Source organism: Bufo bufo, chromosome 1 (genome assembly GCF_905171765.1).
Source record: "Bufo bufo chromosome 1, aBufBuf1.1, whole genome shotgun sequence".
NCBI lineage: Eukaryota > Metazoa > Chordata > Amphibia > Anura > Bufonidae > Bufo > Bufo bufo.
In genome coordinates this window covers 556323982-556348810 of record NC_053389.1, presented here as the reverse complement: position 1 = coordinate 556348810, position 24829 = coordinate 556323982, and the positions used below count along the sequence as shown (strand labels likewise).

At 43.4% G+C, this 24829-nt stretch overlaps 1 protein-coding gene across 2 annotated transcripts in view; it reads left to right on the top strand.

Moving 5' to 3' along the window:
• Positions 1–24829, top strand: part of LOC120982828 (gamma-secretase activating protein) — a 146109-nt gene that overhangs the window by 106043 nt on the left and 15237 nt on the right. For both annotated transcript variants that reach the window (XM_040413013.1, XM_040413021.1), the window contains exons 24-27: positions 5820–5915; positions 6746–6816; positions 12552–12646; positions 12878–12997. In XM_040413013.1, the coding sequence (XP_040268947.1) occupies positions 5820–5915; positions 6746–6816; positions 12552–12646; positions 12878–12997 (382 nt within the window). The remainder of the gene's footprint in view (positions 1–5819; positions 5916–6745; positions 6817–12551; positions 12647–12877; positions 12998–24829) is intronic.

Genomic DNA, 24829 nt, shown 5'->3' with positions numbered 1-24829 from the left:
ATATATATATATATATATATATATATATATATATATATATATATATATATATATATACAGTGGGGGAAATAATTATTTGACCCCTCACTGATTTTGTAAGTTTGTCCAATGACAAAGAAATGAAAAGTCTCAGAACAGTATAGTTTCAATGGTAGGTTTATTGTAACAGTGGCAGATAGCACATCAAAAGGAAAATCGAAAAAATAACTTTAAATAAAAGATAGCAACTGATTTGCATTTCATTGAGTGAAATAAGTATTTGAACCCTCTAACAAAAAAAGACTTAATACTTGGTGGACAAACCCTTGTTTGCAAGCACAGAGGTCAAACGTTTCTTGTAATTGATGACCAAGTTTGCGCACATTTTAGGAGGAATGTTGGTCCACTCCTCTTTGCAGATCATCTCTAAATCCCTAAGGTTTCGAGGCTGTCTCTGTGCAACTCTGAGCTTGAGCTCCCTCCATAGGTTTTCGATTGGATTAAGGTCCGGAGACTGACTAGGCCACTCCATGACCTTAATGTGCTTCTTCTTGAGCCACTCCTTTGTTGCCTTTGCTGTATGTTTTGGGTCATTGTCGTGCTGGAACACCCATCCACGACCCATTTTCAGTTTCCTGGCAGAGGGAAGGAGGTTGTCGCTCAGGATTTCACGATACATGGCTCCGTCCATTTTCCCGTTTATGCGAATAAGTTGTCCTGTGCCCTTAGCAGAAAAACACCCCCAAAGCAAAATGTTTCCACCCCCATGCTTGACGGTGGGGACGGTGTTTTGGGGGTCATAGGCAGCATTTTTCTTCCTCCAAACACAGCGAGTTGAGTTAATGCCAAAGAGCTCTATTTTGGTCTCATCAGACCACAGCACCTTCTCCCAGTCACTCTCTGAATCATTCAGGTGTTCATTGGCAAACTTCAGACGGGCCTGCACATGTGCCTTCCTGAGCAGGGGGACCTTGCGAGCCCTGCAGGATTTTAATCCATTGCGGTGTAATGTGTTTCCAATGGTTTTCTTGGTGACTGTGGTCCCTGCTAATTTGAGGTCATTAACTAACTCCTCCCGTGTAGTTCTAGGATGCTTTTTCACCTTTCTCAGAACCATTGACACCCCACGAGGTGAGATCTTGCGTGGAGCCCCAGAGCGAGGTCGATTGATGGTCATTTTGTGCTCCTTCCATTTTCGAACAATCGCACCAACAGTTGTCACCTTCTCTCCCAGCTTCTTGCTAATGGTTTTGTAGCCCATTCCAGCCTTGTGCAGGTCTACAATTTTGTCTCTGACATCCTTGGACAGCTCTTTGGTCTTTCCCATGTTGGAGAGTTTGGAGTCTGCTTGATTGATTGATTCTGTGGACAGGTGTCTTTTATACAGGTGACTAGTTAAGACAGGTGTCCTTAATGAGGGTGACTAATTGAGTAGAAGTGTCTAACCACTCTGTGGGAGACAGAACTCTTAATGGTTGGTAGGGGTTCAAATACTTATTTCACTCAATGAAATGCAAATCAGTTGCTATCTTTTATTTAAAGTTTATTTTTTCGATTTTCCTTTTGATGTGCTATCTGCCACTGTTACAATAAACCTACCATTGAAATGATACTGTTCTGAGACTTTTCATTTCTTTGTCATTGGACAAACTTACAAAATCAGTGAGGGGTCAAATAATTATTTCCCCCACTGTATATATATATATATTATATACATGTGTGTGTATGTGTATAGATATATATAGTGTCTGGTAACTGTAGATGCTTACTAGAGTAGAGCTGTATTGTGTCAGAAAACGCACTTCTTGAAGAGCCCACTAGATGTCACTGATCTCCCACTGTAGAACCAAACCATAGCCAAAGACTGTGTAGGGGAAACCAGAAAAATGATACCATTTTATAGGCTGAGTCTTCCATGCAGGTATTCAGCACTACGGTCTTTGTTAGGCAATTTAAATTCTTTCTTTCTAGTAGCCAATAAAATCTATCCATTTTCTGTTAGGGCGCCAATACATGATGAGGGCAGTAGTTTGCAGCACAGCAGAGAATTGCACAGCAAAATTTCCTGGTGCTTTACTACACACAGTTTTGCAAATGTAGTTTTTAGCTATGCGGTTTGTACAGGTGAAGCACATTGAAACCATATGTTTCACCAGCCACACTGCTGGAACCAAATAACAAGACCGCACCGATCTGCCGTGAATCCCAGTGGATCTCGCCTATGCAGCAAACTAAGGATACAGTCACACAACCGTATAATTTTATCCGCATCCGTTCCGCATTTTGCGGAATAGATGCGGGGCCATTCATTTCTATGGGTGAATAAAATGTACGGACAACGTTCAGTATGTTGTCCGCATCCGTGTTTCCGCATTTCTAGTCCGCAAAAATATGAAGCTTGTACTACTATTGTCCGCACAGATCGGTCCACAGCCCCATTTAAGTCAATGGATCCGCAAATTGCGGATGACATACGGAATGGTTTCCGTATGTCATCCGTTTTTTGCGGATCCGTTTCCTTATTTTTGAAGGCCTTAATTATTTTTTCTTTTTTTTTTTTTTTTTTTCCTTCCGTTTTTTGCAGACCGTAAAAAACTGAAGACATACGGAACACAAACGGAAGTCATTTGTCAACAAAATACGGACACACTGTTCCATTATTTGCGGACCGCAAAACGGAAAGGATTACACACGGTCGTGTGAATGTACCCTTAGGCCGCTTTTAGACGAGCGAGTGTCACGCTACCGACTTGCAGCACCTGTCCTGAACTTCCAGCACTGACCTGCGTATAGCATTATATTGATTTATGATGCTATGTAACCCTTACAGTTCTGAAATGTATTGGATAACACATAATGGCATAATGCATTCCAGAACTGTAAGGGTTACATAGCATCATAAATCAATATAATGCTATGTGACCCCGGTAAAGGTCCCTTTTACATGGGACGATATTATAGTAGTTTGTCAGGATGGAGGTGTTCCTTCCCAAAAATCTGCTGATCGCTATCGGAGAAGACCGCTGCATTTACACCGATCTCCTCCACAGTATGTAAAGGAGTGATCGCCAATGCCATTGCTCTTTCCCATACTGACTTGTTGTTTGCTGGCAGGAGATTGTGTTTACACAGCACAATCTGCTGCCGGTAAACGATCATTCTTGCGTGCGCACAAGCAATCTGATTACCCGATGAACGAGTGCTTGGCGGTACATTTACACCAACCGATCATCGCTAACGAGCGTTACTATAATTGCTAGTTAATGATAATCTATGCGATTCTCAGTTAAAGGGCCCTTAAGATGTTTGTCAAATTCAGTTAGCTTTTGATTGTTAGATTTCTTAATCCATTCACGACATTGAGGGTACAAGTACACCCAATGCTGAGTTTGTAAAGTGTTGCCTGCTCAGCAGCTGAGTGGGCCCCACAGCCCACTAGCACCTGCTTTTTTACACAGGAGACACCTGGAGGCAGAGTTTGTGATCAGCAATAACACAGATCACATAATATTAACTCCTCAGATGCCGTGGTCAATTTGTCTGCACCTGAGAGGTTATTCTCCAGCGCTGCTCTCCTGGACACCAAGCGGTTCCCCCACAAAGAGCTTGAGTGAGCTGTTCTGAAGGCCTGCCAGCCATAGCGAAGTTCCTCTCTGATGGACTGTAGTGACTCTCCCACTGCCTGCGGTGTTAAATCATTGTAGTCGGTGGGAGAAACTATCAGACAATCGCATGTTAAAGTCTCCTGGGAAGGGACTAAAATCTATAAAGAAATAAAAAAAAGTTTTTAAAAATGTAAAAATAAAAAATACAATTTCAATTCACTCCCTTTCCCCATTTTAAAAATAAACAAATAAAAATAATAGTTATTGCTGCATGCCTGATCTATTCAAATATAAAAGTATTTATCCGGTATGGTGAATGCCATAATGGAAAGAAAAATCAAACTGGCTGATTCAATGTTTTTTGGTTGCTTCACCTCCCATAAAAATTGATTAAAAAGTTGTCCAAAAGTCATACACATCCCAAACTGGAATCCTTAAAGACTACAGATCGCCCCGCAAAAAAGGAGCACTCTCACAGCTCCGGAGATGTTAACATAAAAAAAAAAATATTATGGGATTTATAATAAGGTGAAAAACTATATCGATATTGGTATTCCTGTAATAATACTGACTTGGAGAATAAAGTTAAACTGTCAGTCTTACTGCGTAGAGAATGCCATAAAAACCATACCAATTAAACTATGGTAGAATTGCATGTTTCCCCCAATTCCACCCCATGTGGAATTTTTTATTTTTTTTATTTTTTTATACAGCTTTCCACTACACTGTGTAGAATATTAAATGCTGCCATTAGAAAGTCCGAATGGTTCATAAAAAAAAAGCTCTCATATGGCTGTGTGAATGGAATAGTGAATGCATGCTCTAGATACATAGACATAAGAATTGTCTGCCTTCAATCACCACAAGTTTGTTTATAGCCTATACTATATAAAGAGTACAGTACACAGGAAGCTCATAAGCTCCCTCCAGTGGTGTCTTCATACAGGATTTTATCATTTTGCCTATGCAGGGGATATCAAGGTGTGTATATGTGTGTGTGTGTGCGTGTGTGTGTGTGTGTATGTGTATATATATATATATATATATATATATATATATATATATATATATATATATTATACAGTACAGACCAAAAGTTTGGACACACCTTCTCATTCAAAGAGTTTTCTTTATTTTCATGACTATGAAGGCATCAAAACTATGAATTAACACATGTGGAATTATATACATAACAAACAAGTGTGAAACAACTGAAAATAGGTCATATTCTAGGTTCTTCAAAGTAGCCACCTTTTGCTTTGATTACTGCTTGCCATTCTCTTGATGAGCTTCAAGAGGTAGTCCCCTGAAATGGTCTTCCAACAGTCTTGAAGGAGTTCCCAGAGATGCTTAGCACTTGTTGGCCCTTTTGCCTTCACTCTGCGGTCCAGCTCACCCCAAACCATCTCGATTGGGTTCAGGTCCAGTGACTGTGGAGGCCAGGTCATCTGGCGCAGCACCCCATCACTCTCCTTCATGGTCAAATAGCCCTTACTTTCAAAGTTTTCCCAATTTTTTGGCTGACTGGCTGACCTTTATTTCTTAAAGTAATGATGGCCACTCGTTTTTCATTACTTAGCTGCTTTTTTCTTGCCATAATACAAATTCTAACAGTCTATTCAGTAGGACTATCAGCTGTGTATCCACCTGACTTCTCCTCAACGCAACTGATGGTCCCAACCCCATTTATAAGGCAAGAAATCCCACTTATTAAACCAGACAGGGCACACCTGTGAAGTGAAGACCATTTCAGGGGACTATCTCTTGAAGCTCATCAAGAGAATGCCAAGAGTGTGCAAAGCAGTAATCAAAGCAAAAGGTGGCTACTTTGAAGAACCTAGAATATGACATATTTTCAGTTGTTTCACACTTGTTTGTTATGTATATAATTCCACATGTGTTCATTCATAGTTTTGATGCCTTCAGTGTGAATCTACAATTTTCATAGTCATGAAAATAAAGAAAACTCTTTGAATGAGAAGGTGTGTCCAAACTTTTGGTGTGTATATGTATATGTGTGTGTATGTATGTATATGTATATATGTATATGTGTATATATATATATATATATATATATATATATATATATATATATATTATAAAAACCATTCATAAATTAAGAAGCAAAGAATAATAGTGTTCAAAGATGCACTTTAATCCTTATATGCTGTATCTGCACATAGATGCAAAGCTCTTTGCAAAGTCATGCATTAAAATATTCTGTTTTGGTTGCAGATGATGGTGAAATTAAAAGATCATTTGTCACAACATCTTCATCATGTTGCAAAAAACAAGATTGAGAAAATTGTGTTGGACTTTGTCTGCAAACAGGTAACTGTTAAAGAGCAAACCCAGAAATGTGTATATACAATATGACTTATATTTTTGAGTCAGAATGTAATATTTCCTGCTGTTACCTAACATAATGAAGAGAAATGAGGCAGTTAATAGGCAGAGAGCTTAAGTTTCCTAGTTTCACCCTTGGACAATAATTCTCACCTTTTCCAGAGAAGTATGTGACACTGTGTCATAGCCACACATGGTCCTAATGTTCTAAATTCACTATGAATTTTTATTTATATTTTGCCAATATAAATGAGTTCCAGATCTGATCTCTTCTTCTTGCATCCTCCGGCACGCCATTTAATAAATGCCTATATTCAGCTTTACATGTTAAATTGTGGAGATCATTGGATGAACGTATATTAGTTTTAGAGAGAAAAATTTTATTTAGGGGCCATTCACACCATAAGGGCTCTGTGTCCGTGCTGCGGACAGCAAATAGCAGTCCACAATGGACTGGCATTGGCAGTGTCAATCCAGTTTTGCAGTGCGGACCCATTGACTTGAAGAGGTCCGCGTTCCACAAAATACGGCAAAAGATATGACATGTCCTATCTTCTGTGATGTGGAGGCACAGATCTGAAAGCCCACAGAAGCGCTTCTGTGGGCTTCCGATCTGTGCCTCCGCTCCAGAAAAGATAGGACATGTCCTATCTTTTGCCATATTTTGCAGATCGTGGACCCATTTAAGTCTGCGATACAGGCACGGAGCCTTTACGGTCGTGAATGAGTGTCCATATTGGATTAATTTAAGACAATTCCTATAGTGTGGAATATGATTGACATATGGACGTTATTTTTTTGCTTGATGCCAACAGCTGGACCTGGTGTCTCAGATTTTAGAGGTTGTTTGGAGAAAGCACGTTCTTGATCCTGACGTTTTATGCTTGTGAGTAGAAGACATGTATATGTATGTTTTGTGATGTTTACGGCTAAAAACCATACAGTAATATATAGTACCTGCCCCTTTAACATGTCCCCCTATATAGCACATGTGGAACTTAAGTAAACACACAAACATTTTTTTAATTATTTATTTGTGGCCTTTCATTAATGGTGTTGAAGAAGTAAATGCATCTTTTGATATTTGGATTACAGTTTTGTTTCCCCAGTCGTCTCTACGACGGCACCCCTGAGATGATCCAGCCCTGCCAGGGACAGGAAAAACATGCAGAGAGGTTAAAAACCCCTCCCCTCCCACCACCTTCAGTGTTTTTCTTGTCTCTGTGCAGGACAGACTTGCAGAGAGGTCTTTGTTTGCAGTATGGGATCCACAGCAGGTGGTCTGGCATAGCTAGCAGCTCCCTGTTTTTCCCTACAGGTACCTGCTATGTCAGCGATACTTGTCAAAAGTAAGCCTTCGGATCCATTATCAACAGCGCTGGCTGTTAGGTAAATAGCAACCTGTGTTGGGCGCGGGAGTCGGGGTTAGTTTAGTTCCGGTGAGGCACTTCTGGCGGCCTGCGGAGCGCATCAGTGGAAGATGGAATGCAGGAGATGACGTCACTTTCGATGATGGGCTTCCGGCATCCAATAGAATGCAGACGGTGGAACGCATGCCAGTTTAGTCTCATTGGTGGTGGAGGGGCCTTAGCCTGTATTTCCCCTCCACATACCGGCTGTTTCCGGGCGTGGGATTTAACATCCGCCTACAGGGATATTTATTTCAGCTGAGAGCTGAAGTGAGGCGGTCTCTACTTGGCTCTCCTGTTCCCCCTGAATGCTCAGCATGGAGGACGGTTCCATTAAGCAGCCTCTACCATCAGCTGGTATTGTAAGTCAATGAGATCTCCCTGATATGGAGGGGGAAAAAAATTATATTTTGCTCCTATTTTGATGGGATTTTCTTCTTTTTTTTTTTTTTCTCTCTCTCTCATTCAGTCTGAGAAAGAGATGGGCCCAAATTGTAAACCTACTGCATCTAAATGTGCCATATGTGGAAAGAAGCAGGATGCATTATATAAAAAGCCACTTTGCCCTGGGTGTATTTTAAAAGTGGTTCAGGATGAGACTCCAGTGTTTATAAATGACATAAAATTGTTGGTTAAAGATGAGATTCAGTCAGCCATGTCTGGGTTATCTGCATCTTTAGCACCTAAAAAGAGAAATAAGAAATCTAAGGAGCATGTACTTTCTGATTCTACTATTTACCCTGAGTCTGATTTTTGGGGAAAAAAGAGGAGGGAGAACCGGAGGATTCCTCCTCGGATGAAGAAGAAAATAAGTATTTTTTTCTCTTTAGACGATATAGACCAGGGATGCCCAACCTGCGGCCCTCCAGCTGTTGCAAAACTACAACTCCCAGCATGCCCAGACAGTCTACAGCTATCAGCCTACAGCAGGGCATGGTGGGAGTTGTAGTTTTACAACAGCTGGAGGGCCGCAGGTTGAGCAGCCTTGATATAGACCAATTACTTAAGGCGGTTCGTAGCACTATGGAGATTGAAGATGTTAGAAAACCCAGATCAGTACAAGATACTATGTTTGGTGGTTTGGGAGAAAAGCAAAAGAGTGTTTCCTGTTAATAAAATGATTCAAAATGAATGGGATACACCAGAAAAAAGAACCTTTTTACCTAGAGGACTAAAAAGAAGATATCCCATTAATGAAACTGATGTACAACAATGGGACAGTATTCCTAAAATTAATGCTGCAGTTGCTAAGTTAGTCAAAAATACTTCCATCCCATTTGAGGACTCTTCCCAGCTTAAGGATCAGATGGCTAGGAAGACAGAGGGTATGATTAAGAAGACCTGGGAATCGGCAGCTGCAATCCTGCGTCCTGCAGTTTCCTCTACTTGTGTAGCAAGATCCCTTTGCCTCTGGATGGATCAGTTAGAATCCCACTTAAATAAATAGAACTCAGAGAGAACAGATTTGTCCTCCTTTTCATCTTCTTAAATCCGCAGCAGGGTTTCTAGCTGATGCTTCTGCTGAAACAGTATGTATGGTAGCTAGAACTTTTGGTTTTGCCAATTCAGCTAGGAGAGTATTATGGCTTAGGTCATGGAAAGGTGATATGGCTTCTAAAAATTAAATCTCTATCCCTTTCCTTGGTCAATATGTTTTAGGACCAGATCTAGATAACATTTTAGAAAAGGCATCAAAGAGGGGTTTTCCTGTAGACGAGGACTAAAAGGAAAAGCCTAATAGATTTAAATTTCAGCCGCAATATAGATCTGATGGAAGTAAATCACGTAGATGGCGTTTTAAAAAGGGGGGTAAGAGTAGACCTCTTTTTGGCTCCTTCGAACCATCCACATCCAAATGACTCGGAGTAGGGGGAAGATTGAGAGAATTAGTGCCAGCTTGGAGGAACATTACAAAAAATCTGTGGATCCTCTACGTTTGAATCATGTTACAAAATAGAATTTCTTTCTCCTCCCCCCGTAAGATTTGGGTTAACAAGTCTCCCATTTACTCTTCAAAACAAAGTTAAAAAAACTTCTTCAAGCAGGAGCAATTCAGCCAGTTCCATTAAAGGAGCAATTTTCGGGACATTATTCGACCCTTTTTCTTGTACGGAAACCAAACGGGTCATTTCGGACAATCTAAGTACTAAAATACCTCAACAGATTTATTGTATACAAAAATTTAAAAATGGAGTCATTAAAGACTGCAATTCCTCTGATAAGAAAAAAAACACAGGTATGGTCACGATAGATCTGAAGGATGCGTACTTTCACACACCCATACATCATAGTTATTGGAAGTTCTTCGCTTTGCTATCAAGGAAGGTCAGAAGATATGTCATTACAAATTTGTGTGCCTACCATTTGGGATTTCTTCGGCACCCCGTCTATTCACAAAGATTATGGCAGAGGTGTCTGCGTATCCGAGATTGGAAGGTGTCAAGCTGGTTCCATATCTAGACGACATGCTGATTATTCAATCTTCTCCTGTGTGTCTCTCTCTCTCTGTCTAGGTTCTTTTAGTATAGAAAACTTTACAGGGTCTGGGTTGGATAGTCAACTATGAAAAATCAAATCTAGTGCCTTCAAAATCAAGGGGGAACCAGGAGTCATCTTTTCTGCCAAACAGCAGACAAAATTTGTCATTGGGCGGAGAAAAATCTTCGCTCTTTACAGGCAATTCACCTGAAGGGCAGGCTGAATCATTGGGCACACTACCGGAGCAGAACGGAAGTAATACCAGGAGAATGGGAGTTAGCTCAGGAAGCATTCGCTTTGATAGTCCAGAAGCATTCGCTTTAATAGTCCAGAAGTGGGACTGCTACAGGTGGATTTGTTTGCATCCAGACAAAACGGGAAAATAAAAAACCTTTGCTCTCTAAATCCTAAATACGGTCCGTTAGCAGTGGACGATTTCTCAATAAAATGGAACCAGAATCTAGGGTTCACCTTCCCTCCTATACCCTTGCTACCAAGGGTCCTTCGAAATATCCAGAAAGTCCAGGACGATCCTGGTGGCCCCCTTCTGGCCAAGGAGGAGCTGGTTTTCCCTTCTAGCGGAAATGTGCTTAGGTTACCTGGAGTTACCCTTGACTCCAGATCTGCTCAGCTGGGGTCCGGTTTTTCACCCAGATGTAAAAACCCTTAGATTGACAGCTTGGATGCTGAACAGGCAATCTTAAAAGGGAAAGGGCTTTCAGATAAGATATCTTAGAATTTCTTCAGAAATCATTAGATCTGGGCCTAAGCCCTACTACCTTAAGAGTTCAGGTGGCCTCACTAAGTACTTTTTTTGATTATCTATCAGAGGTAACTCTTATTTCTAGGTTCCTGAAAGACACAGAATCAAGTTAAAAATATTAAGTCTGGTCCCTCCTTGGAACTTAAATCTGGTTCTCAGATCATTAGTAGCACCTCCATTTGAGCCCATTGATCAGATATCTATTAATCTACTTAACTGGAAGACTGTGTTTTTGGTGGCCTCTGCCCATAGGGTTAGTGAAATTCAGGCATTGTCTACTGTATTCCCTTATTTTCAATCTTTTGATGATAGAATCATTTTTAAACTTGATTCCTTCCTAAGGTGTGCTCGTTCTTCCGTAGGTCTCAGAATATAGTTATTCCCTCTTTTTGTGAAAATCTGAAAAATGATAGTGAAAAGAGTTCCACAATTTAGATGTTCGAAGGGCCGTAATCCCTTACCTTCAGGTGACGGAACCGTGGAGGAAAGATAAAAACCTCTTTTTGTAGTTTGCTGGCCCAAATAAATGGAAGAGAGCAGCTAAAACTTCCATATCAAGATGGATTAAACAGGCTATTTCCAGATGTTGCATAGCTATGCAGAAAGAGGTTTCGTCCAGATCTATAAGGCAGCCACTTGGAAGAGAGTCCACACATTCACAAAGCATTATAGAGTTGATGTTTCAGACACTAAGGCCCCTTTCACACGGGCGAGAATTTAGTGCGGGTGCAATGCGTGAGGTGAAAGCATTGCACCCGCACTGAATCCGGACCCATTCACTTCAATGGGGCTGTTGAGATGAGCAGTGATTTTCACGCATCACTTGTGCTTTGCGTGAAAATCGCAGCATGTTCTATAATCAGCGTTTTTCACGCAACACAGGCCCCATAGAAATAAATGGGGATGCGTGAAAATTGCAAGCAGTGCGGATGCAATGCGATTATTCACGCATGGTTGCTAAGGAGATGATAGTAAATTGATAAGTCAATTTACTGTATTATTTTCTCTTATAACATGGTTATAAGAGAAAATAATAGCATCATTCTTAATACAGAATGCTTACTAAAATGTGGAAATCTTCTATCTTCATTCAGCAGGACCTGCGCTGACGTCACCGTGCTCACCACGTGGTGAGCGTGATTACGTCATCAAAGGTCCTTTTGCAAGTCTTGAAAGAAGCAAGAAGATGATGCCTGCTGCGCGATCATTTGGATAAGGTGAGTTAATTTTATTTTTATTTTTTTTAACCCCTCAATCCACATTTTAGTAAGCATTCTGTATTAAGAATGCTATTATTTTTCCTTATAACCATGTTATAAGGGAAAATATTAAAATCTACAGAATACCTAACCCAAACTTCAGTGAAGAAGTCCGGGTTCGGGTCTGGGTACCACATTCAGTTTCTTTTCACACGCGTGCAAAACGCATTGCACTTGCGCGGATAAAACTGAACATCGGAGAGCAATTGCAGTCAAAACTGACTGCAATTGCGTGCCCACTCGTGCGGTTTTCCCGCAATGCACACACATTGCATCCAGAGAAAATTCGGAACGCTGTGTGAAAGAGGCCTAAGGATTTGGCCTTGGAACGCAAGGTCCAGTCCTCAGTGGTCCTCCCTAAAAACGAGTCCTTTGTTAGTTCTCAGTGGTGCTGTCGTGGAGACTAGGGAAAAGTGTTATCACACTTACCGGTAATAGGTTTCCGGAAGTCTCCACGACGGCACGCGGGAATTTCCCTCCCAAAAAAAAAGTGTGTGGTATAAGGGTTGTTTATATCTAAATATTTTGGGATAAGTCTCCTACCGGCTCTTGAAAAGTCACTGAAGGTGGTGGGAGGGGTTTTTAACCTCTGCATGTTTTTCCTGTCCCTGGCAAGGCGGGGTCATCTCCGGGGGGCCGTCGTGGATACTTCCGGAAACCTATTACTAGTAAGTGTAATAACAACACTTTTTTTTCAATCATTGTCATTTAGGGACAGGAGTGGAAGTTCTTCAGAGTATTTTGCCTTTCATGTCATGTGCCGAATTACAGACGCCACAAGCCGAATGTGCATGCCTCTACCTCCTGGTAAGTTACATACAGATCGTCTGATTCTGTTATATCCATCTCTCACAGCAGTGGTGTGTTTTTTGTTCCATGTATCCCATGCATCCTTGAGGCTCATGTCTTTTACGGATGCACTTTCGCTCCAGGTTCAGCATGCCATGCCACCATTTTTCTCTCGGGAAAACCATGAAATTAAATATGCCCTTTGTTTAAAAAATAATAATAGTCTTACTTATCATTTTTTGTCTTCAGGTTTCCAGACACTGCACCTGGTCCTAGCAGTGCGCTGCCTTCCTCTAGGAAACCTTCTTCATTACATAGACGCAGGAGTGTTAACCTTAACGGAAACATTTGTTGTTAAGCTCTTCAAAGGTAAATCGCCTTCTTGTGGTTAAGAGCCACATTATAATTTGGTGATAGCTTTGTTTTCTCACAGTTTGTCAAAAACATAGAAATAAAGAGGTAACATGTTTATATTTAATAAATAATATATGTGTGTATTAAAATAACCACTATACCAACAAAGTAACACCATATATTGGCATCTCTCCTCACCGCTATATTCATCATGATGTACATTTCCATCGTGGTGCACTGTAAAGAGTATGGAGCAGGCTTATGCGCTGTGCCCACTCTATACTTGGCAGGGTGCTGGCTGACCGACAATGACACAGATCCCAGTGATTTAACCCCTCATACCACAGTAAATAGCATCTGTGGGGTTAGGCAGCTTCCGCTGCCTTCCGATCGGAGCTCCTGTGGTGAAATCACTGGGTTCTGATCGGTTGCCATGACAGCCTGGGGGGACCTTGGGAAAGTTACCCATGCTATCATGAGGCACTGCTTCTCAGGCAACCTCTCAGAATCCGATAGACCGCAATAGTATTCTATAGGACAAGTGATCAGATGATTACAAGTCCAAGTCCCACCCTCCTTCAAATCACCCTCTTTTTCAATTTTACATATAAAAATAAGCAATAAAAATAAATAAACATAACGGGTATCACCATGTCCAAAAATGTCTATTATTATAATAATATTTAATCTGCACATTGTGTGCTGCAATGGGAAAAAATGCGTGATTTGCATTTTTGGTCATCTTGTCTCCTCCCACACACACACACATTTTTTTATTAAAAAGTTAGTATTGCTGTAATCGCACTGACCCGCAGAATAAGGTTGTCATGTTGTTTTTAGCAGATAGAAAACAAAACCCCAAAACCTTGGCGTAATTGCCTTTTCTTTCTCAATTTCACCACACAAAGGTTTTTTTCCCCCCGTTTTCCAATACAAGCTATGGTAAAATAAGTGTTATTGAAAATACAACTTGTTCCTCAACAAACAAGCTCTTATGGCTATGTGAACAGAAAACGAAAAAAAATGATGGCTCTTAGAAGGGAGGGGAAGGAAAAACGAAAGTTAAAAAATAACAATAGGTTGTGTCCTGAAAAGGTTAATAACCACTTGTGTTCCCCTTGTAGCAATTCTGTAGCATCTTTTATTTTTATTTTTTATGACTGTATGTTGTGTCATTCCTTAATTATTCCTACTGGAATAATGGTCCACTTGGGTTAGGGGTGTGACTCTGCACAGTCTGACACTATCCATTCAGTGCTGCCAGTGGCAGACTGTGGAGGGACACCTCCCCAACTGTTAACACCCAGATGAAGTTTTATTTCAGTAGGAATAATAAAGGAACAGCACAGCATATTCATAAGTCATAAGAAAAGATACTCCAGAATTGTTATTACATGGGCAACAGAAGTGGTTACTAACACAGACCTACTAGGCTAGGGTGACGCGTCCTCTTTAACCCTTTCTACCCCTGAGGTTTTGTTTTTTTTGTTTTCGTTTTGCGCTCCCTGCCTTCCAAGAGCCATAACTTTTTTTATTCGTCTGTTCACATAGCCCAGGCATGTGCAACCTACGGCCCTCCAGCTGTTGCAAAACTACAACTCCCAGCATGCCTGAACAGCCTACAGCTATCCGCCTACAGCAGGGCAATATGGGAGTTGTAGTTGTACAACAGCTGGAGGGCCGCAGGTTGAGCATGCCTGACATAGCCATATGAGGGCTTGTTTTTTGCAGGACAAGTTGTACTTTACAACACCACCATTTAATATTGCATATGATGTAGTGGGAAGCGGGGGAAAAATTCCAAATGGGGTGAAATTGAAAAGAAAAAGCAATTCCACCACAGTTTTACGGGTTTTTTATTTACAACGTTCGATGTGCGTTAAAACGGACAAGTTACTTTTATTCCACAGGTCAGTACGAATCCGTCGATACCTTTTTATATGTATAGTTGTTCTTGCGTTCTGATGGTGATAAAATAATAAGAAAGTCAGTTTTATTTTTTCGTCGCCATATTTTGACCCCTATAGCTTTTTTTGTAATTATGTGTATGGAGCTGTTTGGGGGCTCATTTTTTTGCGGGGCGATCTGAACTTTTCATAGATACCATTCTGGGGTGTGTATGACTTTTTGATCACTTTTTATTAAATTTTTTGTAGAAAATGAAGCGATCAAAAACTGCGACTCGGCAATTTTGACGCTTTTTTGCGTTTTGCTGTTTGCCGTATGGGGAATATATTTTTATACTATGGGCATTTTCGCACATCGTGACACCCATGATGTGTATTGTTTTAAAAAAAATTATTTTGGGAAAAGGGGGTGTGAGGAATATGAATTAATATTTACTGTCAGCCATGTCCTCACACCTCCATTTGCTGACAGATAGCCGAGGTAGTGAACTTCACAGGAGGCCCCTGCTTTAAAGCCCCAGCCCTGATTGTCATTTGATTTACCTTTTGGCATGTTCATCAGTGTACATGCAAAATAATTTCCCACCCCCCAGCCATCTGATTGTCAGCTGGCAAGGAAGAAAGCCCCAGGGGTCCAAGCTTCAAGGAGGCCCCAGGTGGAGAAGGTCACACCTCAATCCACCAGTTTGGAGGCAAGCTAAATCCTGCAGGAAAAAACCCAGCAGGAGGTATCAGCCCTTGCCAGGATCAAGGATACCTTCCAGACATGTTGGCACCTACATTTCATAAGGAATTATGAATCGCCCGGCCATCGCAGGCGTAAACCGGTTACATAGTTGTGTCCTGGTGGCCACGATTTACGTGCCCATGGGCTTTGTTTGATGGGGCATGCCAGGGAAAGGAGATATCCATATCTCCCCACAGAAACCAAATACCGGTACCATGTTTGGACTCTAGTTGTAGCCTGAACCCAGGCGGGTCAATTGAGCCCGGAACCATCTTTCTGCGACATTCTGGTCTGGGGCTATGAGCCCTAAGGGGTTTTATGGGTCATATGCTGCCAGCACCAGAGAAGGAGAGGTGGACCCTTCCCAGGGGCGGGGAGGGGAGCGGCCAGCTACAGGTCATAAGTCCATGCAAGCCAGCGGGCAGTGTGTTTTCTGAAGGGGGTCACATCGTGCCAATGTGTTTGGAGAGACCAGGAACCAGCTGACCTCACTGCCCCTACGTGACTGCAGCCAAGGGCTATTCCACCCTTATGACCCAAAGGAACTTCCTTTTACCCAGTAACTGACTTTCTCGCCCAATTTCCTTGGGGGACACAGAAGACCTTGGGTATAGCTCATCTCCATAGGAGGCGTGACACTAAGGCTCAGTTCACACCTGAGCGTTTTACAGCGCGTTCCTACGCGCTGTAAAACGCTCAACAAGGAGAAACCAATGCTTCCCTATGGGAATGGTTCTTACCTGGGCGTTTTACAGCGCGTACGATTGCGCTGTAAAACGCCCGACGCTCACACAAGTACAGGAGCGTTTTTTTGGGCGCTTGTCGCGCGTTCCCGTACATAGACTTTCGGGAACGCGCGACACTGTGTGCACACTTGTCTCTGTATGCGCGCTTGTAAACGCCCGTACAATCGCGCATACAGAGCGCTCCTTTCAGAACGCTCAGGTGTGAACTGAGCCTTAGTGAAAACTGTTAAGCCCCTCCTCCACAGCTATACAGAAGTCCAGCAATACAGATAGCAAGCTTATACTAGGACAGGGTTTCAATATGTATCAATAGATAGTCCAGCAGGGGTACCCTGTTTATTCATAAAGTAACTAAATTTAATAGGTAATTACAGAATTTACATATACACAGACAAAACAGTACCATGCAGATGATCCATGTGGAGGCCAGAGTATTTAAACCCAAAATGCCGGTATGCACGGCGAGGGGCCGGGGAAGATTATCCCTAGCAATGATTCCCTGAACTGGTCCTCTGCCCAGGGACGTCTCCAAATGGTGGGGGCGCCCTGTCCCCGTACCTAGACTCAAACTCCTAGATATCCCTGGTGAGGTGAGTGGTGAATAGGGACGGCATACGTGGTGTCTAGCATGGAAAACAGGCACAGAAGAAAGAATAAGTTTAAAAGGTGTCCACTGTATACTGCCCTCGTGGTATAACCAGGAGGTACAGGGCACACCTAGAAGATAAAATACACAAACAAAACGCACAATTGGATATAGATATATTTAAGATAGGTATAAATGACCTACAGACCCCGACGCGTTTCGCCCATACGGAAGGTTCATCAGGGGGTTACGTGTAGTAGGCATGTAAAGATAACGGGACCGTTGCCAATGGTTATGGCCGCCCCGGTTCAGTGATGCGTGTGTGCATATATAACAGGAAAAAACAATCCTTAATGACACTGCAGACCCACAATAATAGACCGATTGCCAAATGGCAGTTTACATACGATTATGGCAGCGTGATGAGAGAACTCGGCTGCCAACATGCACACTGAAAAAAATAAAAATAAATAGATAGGACCCAGGTTAGTTCAGGTGGGAAAACAAACGATAAGTGCCCATAGCGCTAAGTATTGAATGTAAATAGATACCTGAGGTAGGCAGTAAAATATTGCACAATAGGTCATTCCTAAGGAGGCTCATAGATAAGAGCATACGTAACTGGCTGAAGTGCAGCACGAAAGGTATGCGTGCCCCAGTTTAATCACCCAGGATGCCGGGCTAACCCACCAGCGGATACCTAAAAAAAATATATTGTATGTACCTCAACAAACACTCAGGGCTAAACATGCATTACAGATAATCAAGAGACATGGTCTGCTACTTACATGGTATGGTCAGTGGTGTGAAATAATGGGTCTGAGGTGGTGATCCTCAGTTTAGCCCTCCCTTTTAAAATCACGAATGCCCATGCACAGGTGGATAACTGATTAATTAAGGTGGGGCATGCCGGGGGGAGGCATGCTAATGAATGAGATAGTGTAGTTAGTCATGACCGGCAGGCACAAGTTGGAGATACCCCATCCTATACTAAGTTGTTTATAATCAGGCGTGCTTAGCCCGTACGCCGGTGTGCGTGTCAGTATGGACCGCATACCGGAAGTGACATACCATCGGACCGGAAATGCGGTGTGTGCGTGTCAGCTTGACACGCACACTAACGCTGATGACTAACATGTAATAATACGCCGGAAGCTAGGCCGTCCTGATGTATAGAGACAGTGGGGTGAACATGTCGAAATGGAGATGCCCCATGCTAACCTTCGTTGTTAATAATCGGCCAGCATGTATGTTTGGCCCGCACGCCGGTATGCGTGTCAGCGTGGACCGCATATCGGAAGTGACGTACATGGAGTCACCATCAGACCGGAAGTGCGGGGTGTGCGTGTCAGCTTGACACGCACACTCCCGCTGATGCCTGCCAGATGATGATGCGCCGGAATTGAAGCTGTCCTGGTATATGAAGACAGTGAGGTAAACCTGTATGATTGGTCAACCAGGGCACCTATATGGTTGAGAATAAACCATGGTCCGGTAAGGCCAGGCCACACAGGTTAAAGGTGATGGGCAGAGATATGGGACATAAAAAGAGTGGGGCATGAGGAATTCCGTGCCAGAAGAGATGCACAATGAGCTGTTACTGTATATGTATATAACTACTGAAAAACAAAAAGATATATACCCTAGGCTCCCCTAAAGATAACAAGGAAGCCCCTTACAGGGTATGTCACTGTAAATAGACATCCCATTAAATGTAACATTCGGGTACTTTACGTACCCAGGCTATATGCCAAGGAATAAAAGATATTACTGAGGTCAGAATTGCAGGGGGGATGACCACCTGATAAGAGAGATTCCACTACGGAGACCAGAGCAGCGAAGCAAAGGGAAGTAAATGACAGAATGGAGCTCACCATTCATGTCCTAGGACAAAAAGGGAAAATGAGCAGTTAAAGAAAGCAAGAAAAGGTCAAGCGCTCATTGAGTCCTCGGGGTGATTGGGAGCGAAATCTAAAAATCCACTCGCTCTCCTTCTGTAGGATACGTCTGTCCAAATCACCACCTCTAAGAGAGGGGGATATCAATTCGAGGACCATGAAGCGAAGGCAAGAGGGATCACCACCGTGGCAATCATTTACATGAGTAGCTACGGGTGTGGGTTCTTTTTTGATGACATCATTTATGTGTTCTAGGATTCTTCTCCTAAACTCACGTATCGTCTTACCGACGTAGTCCATAGGACATGGGCACTGACAGAGGTAAACCAACCCACTGGATAGACAATTGGCAAAGTCCCGGACCTGGAACGTTTGACCAGTGACTGAACAAATGACTGACTTGGTGGTTCTAATATATTGGCAGGCCTTACAACGCCCGCATTTAAATATGCCGATGGGTTTACGGTTAAGCCAAGAGCCAGCCTTCTGAGGTGGTGAAAAATGGCTGTGAACCAGACGGTCCCTAAGGCTCCTACCTCGCCTATATGAGACCGATGGATATTTGCTTATAATATCTGATATATCAGCATCCATTTGTAGGATCGGCCAGTATTTCTGTAAGATTTCTCTAGTTTCACGGTTGGCGGCATCAAAATTGGCAACGATGCGTGCTGGTTGAGAATCATCAGAGGTACGTCTTCTTGGTACCAAGAGTTCAGTCCGTGGTCTGGTGGATGCATTCTGAAAAGCCTCCCGAAGAATACCCTTCGGATACCCCCTTGCCAAAAATCTTCCTTGAAGCTTCCCAGCCTCCTGAAAAAAGGAGGGGTCATTAGAGCAGTTTCTCCTCACTCTTAAGTATTGCCCCTTGGGTATACCTCGTCTGAGAGGGGCGGGGTGATAGCTGCTCCAGTGGAGAAGGGAGTTGGTGGCCGTGCTCTTCCGATAGATATTTGTTGAAAGGCTGTCACCGGCCTTGGTGACCCTTACATCTAGGAACGTAATGGATTCATAGTCCCATTCACATGTGAATTTAAGACCCACAGTGTTAGTATTAAGGTCCGTGACAAACCGTATGAAACTAGGGGGATCACCCTTCCAGACTATAAACACATCGTCTATAAATCTGGTCCAGAATTGGATGTAGTCAGCCCACCAGACGATGTGGTCCGGGAAAACAAGCGTGTCCTCCCACCAGCCCAGGAAGAGATTGGCGTATGACGGAGCACAGGGACTGCCCATCGCCGTCCCCCTGAGCTGGTGGTAAAACCGTGCATTAAACAGGAAGTAATTGTGGTTAAGAGTGAACGACAAGAGTTCACGGATGAAAGCATTATGCAGAGAGCAATGGGTCCCTCTGGTTTTGAGATAGTGATCCACAGCCCTTAACCCATGCTCATGTGGTATAGAGCTGTACAGAGCCTCGACATCTATACTGCCGAGGATGCATGCTGGATCCAGATTCAAGGTATTGATTTTATTGAGGAAGTCCATCGTGTCCCTCGTATATGCGGGGAGGGACACGACGAACTCCCTCAGAATCTGGTCCAGATAGATGCCACTATTCTGTGTCAGGCAGTTGACGCCTGACACAATAGGACGACCTTTTAGAGGGGAGGTGCCCTTGTGTACTTTGGGTAGGCCATAAAATGTAGCAACCAAGGGTTTTACTGGTAGTAAAAATGTGTATTCAGTGGTGCTAATGACCTTTTCCTGTAAACCCGTGTTCAAGATGTTTTTGAGTTTACCCAAGTAGAGAGCAGTAGGGTTATTCTGCAGTACCTCATACCCCTCCCTATCTTTCAGGAGGTCCAGGCACATATTTTTGTATAATAGGGAGTCCAGGATGACAAGATTGCCACCCTTGTCAGAAGGCTTGATCACGATCGTGCTATCCCTCTCCAGTGACCTAAGTGCCTCCATCTCTGAAATAGAGAGATTGTAGGACCTGGGTCTCACATGTCCCAGCTGGTCAAGATCTCGTGTGACCAGCTGGAGAAAGATATCAATGTGTTCTGAACTCAGTGGAGGCGGCATTCTACTGCTTTTGGGCCGACGGGTTTACAGGAAAAGGTCATTAGCACCACTGAATACACATTTTTACTACCAGTAAAACCCTTGGTTGCTACATTTTATGGCCTACCCAAAGTACACAAGGGCACCTCCCCTCTAAAAGGTCGTCCTATTGTGTCAGGCGTCAACTGCCTGACACAGAATAGTGGCATCTATCTGGACCAGATTCTGAGGGAGTTCGTCGTGTCCCTCCCCGCATATACGAGGGACACGATGGACTTCCTCAATAAAATCAATACCTTGAATCTGGATCCAGCATGCATCCTCGGCAGTATAGATGTCGAGGCTCTGTACAGCTCTATACCACATGAGCATGGGTTAAGGGCTGTGGATCACTATCTCAAAACCAGAGGGACCCATTGCTCTCTGCATAATGCTTTCATCCGTGAACTCTTGTCGTTCACTCTTAACCACAATTACTTCCTGTTTAATGCACGGTTTTACCACCAGCTCAGGGGGACGGCGATGGGCAGTCCCTGTGCTCCGTCATACGCCAATCTCTTCCTGGGCTGGTGGGAGGACACGCTTGTTTTCCCGGACCACATCGTCTGGTGGGCTGACTACATCCAATTCTGGACCAGATTTATAGACGATGTGTTTATAGTCTGGAAGGGTGATCCCCCTAGTTTCATACGGTTTGTCACGGACCTTAATACTAACACTGTGGGTCTTAAATTCACATGTGAATGGGACTATGAATCCATTACGTTCCTAGATGTAAGGGTCACCAAGGCCGGTGACAGCCTTTCAACAAATATCTATCGGAAGAGCACGGCCACCAACTCCCTTCTCCACTGGAGCAGCTATCACCCCGCCCCTCTCAGACGAGGTATACCCAAGGGGCAATACTTAAGAGTGAGGAGAAACTGCTCTAATGACCCCTCCTTTTTTCAGGAGGCTGGGAAGCTTCAAGGAAGATTTTTGGCAAGGGGGTATCCGAAGGGTATTCTTCGGGAGGCTTTTCAGAATGCATCCACCAGACCACGGACTGAACTCTTGGTACCAAGAAGACGTACCTCTGATGATTCTCAACCAGCACGCATCGTTGCCAATTTTGATGCCGCCAACCGTGAAACTAGAGAAATCTTACAGAAATACTGGCCGATCCTACAAATGGATGCTGATATATCAGATATTATAAGCAAATATCCATCGGTCTCATATAGGCGAGGTAGGAGCCTTAGGGACCGTCTGGTTCACAGCCATTTTTCACCACCTCAGAAGGCTGGCTCTTGGCTTAACCGTAAACCCATCGGCATATTTAAATGCGGGCGTTGTAAGGCCTGCCAATATATTAGAACCACCAAGTCAGTCATTTGTTCAGTCACTGGTCAAACGTTCCAGGTCCGGGACTTTGCCAATTGTCTATCCAGTGGGTTGGTTTACCTCTGTCAGTGCCCATGTCCTATGGACTACGTCGGTAAGACGATACGTGAGTTTAGGAGAAGAATCCTAGAACACATAAATGATGTCATCAAAAAAGAACCCACACCCGTAGCTACTCATGTAAATGATTGCCACGGTGGTGATCCCTCTTGCCTTCGCTTCATGGTCCTCGAATTGATATCCCCCTCTCTTAGAGGTGGTGATTTGGACAGACGTATCCTACAGAAGGAGAGCGAGTGGATTTTTAGATTTCGCTCCCAATCACCCCGAGGACTCAATGAGCGCTTGACCTTTTCTTGCTTTCTTTAACTGCTCATTTTCCCTTTTTGTCCTAGGACATGAATGGTGAGCTCCATTCTGTCATTTACTTCCCTTTGCTTCGCTGCTCTGGTCTCCGTAGTGGAATCTCTCTTATCAGGTGGTCATCCCCCCTGCAATTCTGACCTCAGTAATATCTTTTATTCCTTGGCATATAGCCTGGGTACGTAAAGTACCCGAATGTTACATTTAATGGGATGTCTATTTACAGTGACATACCCTGTAAGGGGCTTCCTTGTTATCTTTAGGGGAGCCTAGGGTATATATCTTTTTGTTTTTCAGTAGTTATATACATATACAGTAACAGCTCATTGTGCATCTCTTCTGGCACGGAATTCCTCATGCCCCACTCTTTTTATGTCCCATATCTCTGCCCATCACCTTTAACCTGTGTGGCCTGGCCTTACCGGACCATGGTTTATTCTCAACCATATAGGTGCCCTGGTTGACCAATCATACAGGTTTACCTCACTGTCTTCATATACCAGGACAGCTTCAATTCCGGCGCATCATCATCTGGCAGGCATCAGCGGGAGTGTGCGTGTCAAGCTGACACGCACACCCCGCACTTCCGGTCTGATGGTGACTCCATGTACGTCACTTCCGATATGCGGTCCACGCTGACACGCATACCGGCGTGCGGGCCAAACATACATGCTGGCCGATTATTAACAACGAAGGTTAGCATGGGGCATCTCCATTTCGACATGTTCACCCCACTGTCTCTATACATCAGGACGGCCTAGCTTCCGGCGTATTATTACATGTTAGTCATCAGCGTTAGTGTGCGTGTCAAGCTGACACGCACACACCGCATTTCCGGTCCGATGGTATGTCACTTCCGGTATGCGGTCCATACTGACACGCACACCGGCGTACGGGCTAAGCACGCCTGATTATAAACAACTTAGTATAGGATGGGGTATCTCCAACTTGTGCCTGCCGGTCATGACTAACTACACTATCTCATTCATTAGCATGCCTCCCCCCGGCATGCCCCACCTTAATTAATCAGTTATCCACCTGTGCATGGGCATTCGTGATTTTAAAAGGGAGGGCTAAACTGAGGATCACCACCTCAGACCCATTATTTCACACCACTGACCATACCATGTAAGTAGCAGACCATGTCTCTTGATTATCTGTAATGCATGTTTAGCCCTGAGTGTTTGTTGAGGTACATACAATATATTTTTTTTAGGTATCCGCTGGTGGGTTAGCCCGGCATCCTGGGTGATTAAACTGGGGCACGCATACCTTTCGTGCTGCACTTCAGCCAGTTACGTATGCTCTTATCTATGAGCCTCCTTAGGAATGACCTATTGTGCAATATTTTACTGCCTACCTCAGGTATCTATTTACATTCAATACTTAGCGCTATGGGCACTTATCGTTTGTTTTCCCACCTGAACTAACCTGGGTCCTATCTATTTATTTTTATTTTTTTCAGTGTGCATGTTGGCAGCCGAGTTCTCTCATCACGCTGCCATAATCGTATGTAAACTGCCATTTGGCAATCGGTCTATTATTGTGGGTCTGCAGTGTCATTAAGGATTGTTTTTTCCTGTTATATATGCACACACGCATCACTGAACCGGGGCGGCCATAACCATTGGCAACGGTCCCGTTATCTTTACATGCCTACTACACGTAACCCCCTGATGAACCTTCCGTATGGGCGAAACGCGTCAGGGTCTGTAGGTCATTTATACCTATCTTAAATATATCTATATCCAATTGTGCGTTTTGTTTGTGTATTTTATCTTCTAGGTGTGCCCTGTACCTCCTGGTTATACCACGAGGGCAGTATACAGTGGACACCTTTTAAACTTATTCTTTCTTCTGTGCCTGTTTTCCATGCTAGACACCACGTATGCCGTCCCTATTCACCACTCACCTCACCAGGGATATCTAGGAGTTTGAGTCTAGGTACGGGGACAGGGCGCCCCCACCATTTGGAGACGTCCCTGGGCAGAGGACCAGTTCAGGGAATCATTGCTAGGGATAATCTTCCCCGGCCCCTCGCCGTGCATACCGGCATTTTGGGTTTAAATACTCTGGCCTCCACATGGATCATCTGCATGGTACTGTTTTGTCTGTGTATATGTAAATTCTGTAATTACCTATTAAATTTAGTTACTTTATGAATAAACAGGGTACCCCTGCTGGACTACCTCCTCCACAGCTATACCCTCAGCCTGGAGAG